Below are 3,090 nucleotides of genomic sequence, written 5' to 3'. Positions count from 1 at the left end.
TCTCTCCCCCCTCACTCTTTCTCTCTCTATTCCTCAGTGGCCCCCCTCTTCACCCCCTCTCACACTCTCTCTCTCTCTCCCCTCTTCACCCCTTCTCTCTCTCCCCTCTTCTCTGCACCCTCTTCCTCTCTCTCCCTCCCCCTCATTCTCTCTCTTACCCTTCCTCTTCTCTCTCCCCCTCACCCCCCTGCCCCTCTCTCTCCCTCCCCCGCTCTTTATCTCTCTCCTTCCTCTCTCTCTCTCTCCCTCTCTCCCCCCTCCCTTCATAAAAGAGCTGTATTCTCTCATTTCTCTGACCCCTGAAGATGAAATCAGAATAAACTTTCTCTCCTCTCTCTCTCTGTGACTCCGCTCTACGTCTCGTTGTTTTTCCCGTTGTCTTATTGTCAGCAGCTCGACCTCTGGACTGGTCTCCGGCACCATGGACCGCGCTGTGGACGGACTGGACGCTGCAGGATTTTTACAGATCTGGCAACACTTCGATGTTGATGGTGAGAGTGGTTCATTCTTTAAAGTCCATGTGACTGTAACATCATTCAGTGACTCTAGGAGCTCGACTCATTTTGTTTACATTTAATTGATAATGTGACAAACTGCATTAATAATAGGAGAGAATTAAAATGTATGTTAAACCAGTTAAATGCAGGTTCAGCCCATTAATGTTAATATGTGGCATTTAAAAGCATTGAAAGCATTTATTCATATTTTTAAACCCCTGTTGCACAGACTTCAATTCATTTTCATAGCGTAGTATCTTACATTATGTTTTTCTTGTACTGTGGGTTGTATCCATCCAAATTGGTTTTTAGTTTCAGAAATCATATATTATCTGTGTAAGTTTTCTGACAAATACAACAACATAAGACTTTAGGAGAAAACTCATGAGGTCATGTGCAACCCAAGGTTCATCGCTGTAAATAAAAAGCTGTGAATATAATGTGAAGTGCACGAAAAGCCGTAGCACCACCTCCTCCAGACCTCCAGCAAAACACAGCACCGCAACATTGGGGTGGGATGGAAGCTGCTTCACACACCACCCCAGCCCCCGAAATTAATATTTAATTTAAGGAGACTGTAGCAGAAATAACTTTAAATGTATTTAATCTGTTTGCCAAACTAATGTCCTGAACATCACACATAATCCCCTGAGTTTATTCATATGATTTGAATAAAGTAGCCAACAAAGAAATCTCACCACAAGGTCAGATAGTGGCTGCTCTGGAGCTTTCGGTCATATCGCATGATCTTCCTCTGAGGTTATAGTTCCACTTTAAGTCTCAGTGACATAATGTGATCCATGAGACCCTGACATGATATGAGATAATAATGTTATTTTGCATCAGTCATTTTTATAGAAATTGGCAAATTGTGTTATTGTGTCTTTTGGAACCAAACAACAATGTGTTTCTCTCCAGAATAAGCTGCTAATTGTAAAACATGATCAAGTGTAAAATAGGCCAAATCAATGAATGAATGATAAATGCTATAATATTTATACTGGATCATCCAGCTGCACTGTGTTGATCCTGTTGAGATTTTTACATTGTAGTTTATTTCATTTTATTTGTTTTATTTCACACTCTTGTTTCATGAGGCTAAAGGTTGTATGTGAATCCACACATGAACTGGTGAGTTTTATATTCTGAACGCCTGCTTGTGTGTCTTGTTTAGACGATGGTTACATCGAAGGAAAGCAGCTGGACGCCTTCTTTCAACACATGCTGGAAAAACGGGGGATGAAGGTACAGAGAGAAAATATGAGGCTGCATGTTGAGTTTTGGTCCCTTTCCACCTCATGGAAATCAGCAGGATCTCGACCTGTGTCATCAGACAGACAGGTGTTTTTGATAGAGCCACAGGGGGGCGCTGCTGCCAGAAATGTTCAACTGCTACACAGAAAATTCATACATGAGAGAAATATGATATAAATATAAATAATGAATGACTTGCAGGTTTTTTAAATTGTGCTCTTCAGAGTTTATTGATACTTGTTTTCTTAAAGGTACAATATGTCATTTTTTTTCACATTAAATGTCTAAACACAACTACATCTCTGTTATATATGTTGTTGAGCTTTTATGATCACAAATGTTTCTAACAATTCTCAAACCAGAGAAATCAGTGGCAACAGTTTCATTTGGCCGCCTGTCAATGACTTCATATCCTCTATGTGCATGCATCAGTGTTGTGGCTGCCTGCCAGAAGCTCAAAATTGATTTTTTTTATCCATTTTTAAATCACATATTTAAGATTCACTTTTCGGTTCTTGGTCGTTTTTTATCTATATATTTTAACCAGATGACGGATTTTTGTCATCGGACATCTGGATCTCGATTTATCAGAGAAACAAGCTGAGCAAACATTAGGTTGCTCGGCTCACAGCCCCTCCAAGACGTCCTGTGTCCACTGAAGAGGGATGGAAAAACACAGATTTTTCATGTGAAACTGCTTTATTCAGTGTTTTTACTGGTTTTAATCACCTAGTCTGTTTGTTGTGGAGAGGAGGAGACCTCTGTGGATAATTCAGCTCCAGAGAAAAACTTCATGAACCACTGACACTGAAGGAATCCAAACCAGGAGAAACTTACAGCAGTGGTGGTGAAGACAACAACTCCCATGATCCCACACTCCATACACCAAGCTCTATAATTTTTTTTATTTTTTTTTTTTTTTTTAGACTAAGAGACCCCTAGTAGCAGAAAATTACATATTGTGCGTTTAAGGTTGTGATCAACACTTCATCTAAAACCACTGTTCACCACCAGTTTCATTTCCGACCAAAGCACTGACTAAGACTTGAGCTTACACACATCATTTTGAATGTATGTGTTTGCGTTATATTTTTTATAATTCCTTTTATATATGAAACTAATTCATCATGTACAACTGCAGCAGCCGGTTTTAAAGTGCAGTAAAATACAGTACATTATGTCCATGTTGTTGTCAGAGAGAGGAGATAACTGAGGACAGAATCCAACGACTCGGAGCCAGATTCTTACCTGCTCGTGACGCCGCAGCTGACGGACGTCTGCAGATCCAAGAGGTACGATCACCTCCTGTTTTTACAGGAGATGACACATCAACACGTTT

The 3,090-nt window shown here is 40.2% G+C and overlaps 1 protein-coding gene across 1 annotated transcript in view; it reads left to right on the top strand.

The window, feature by feature from the left end:
- Positions 1-6: 6 nt before the first annotated feature.
- The window catches only part of LOC111665718 (secretagogin-like), a 3,274-nt gene continuing 190 nt past the window's right edge, over positions 7-3,090 (top strand). The window contains exons 1-3 of the mRNA XM_023420786.2: positions 7-491; positions 1,672-1,742; positions 2,948-3,043. Of these exons, the coding sequence (XP_023276554.1) occupies positions 422-491; positions 1,672-1,742; positions 2,948-3,043 (237 nt within the window). The 5' untranslated portion in view covers positions 7-421. The remainder of the gene's footprint in view (positions 492-1,671; positions 1,743-2,947; positions 3,044-3,090) is intronic.

Source organism: Seriola lalandi, unplaced genomic scaffold (assembly GCF_002814215.2).
Source record: "Seriola lalandi dorsalis isolate HSWRI2012SDOR001 ecotype SW California unplaced genomic scaffold, Sedor1 jcf7180002054657, whole genome shotgun sequence".
NCBI classification, from domain to species: Eukaryota; Metazoa; Chordata; class Actinopteri; order Carangiformes; family Carangidae; genus Seriola; species Seriola lalandi.
Note: the sequence above shows the minus strand (reverse complement) of the source record. Positions and strands in the feature narration are given on the sequence as shown.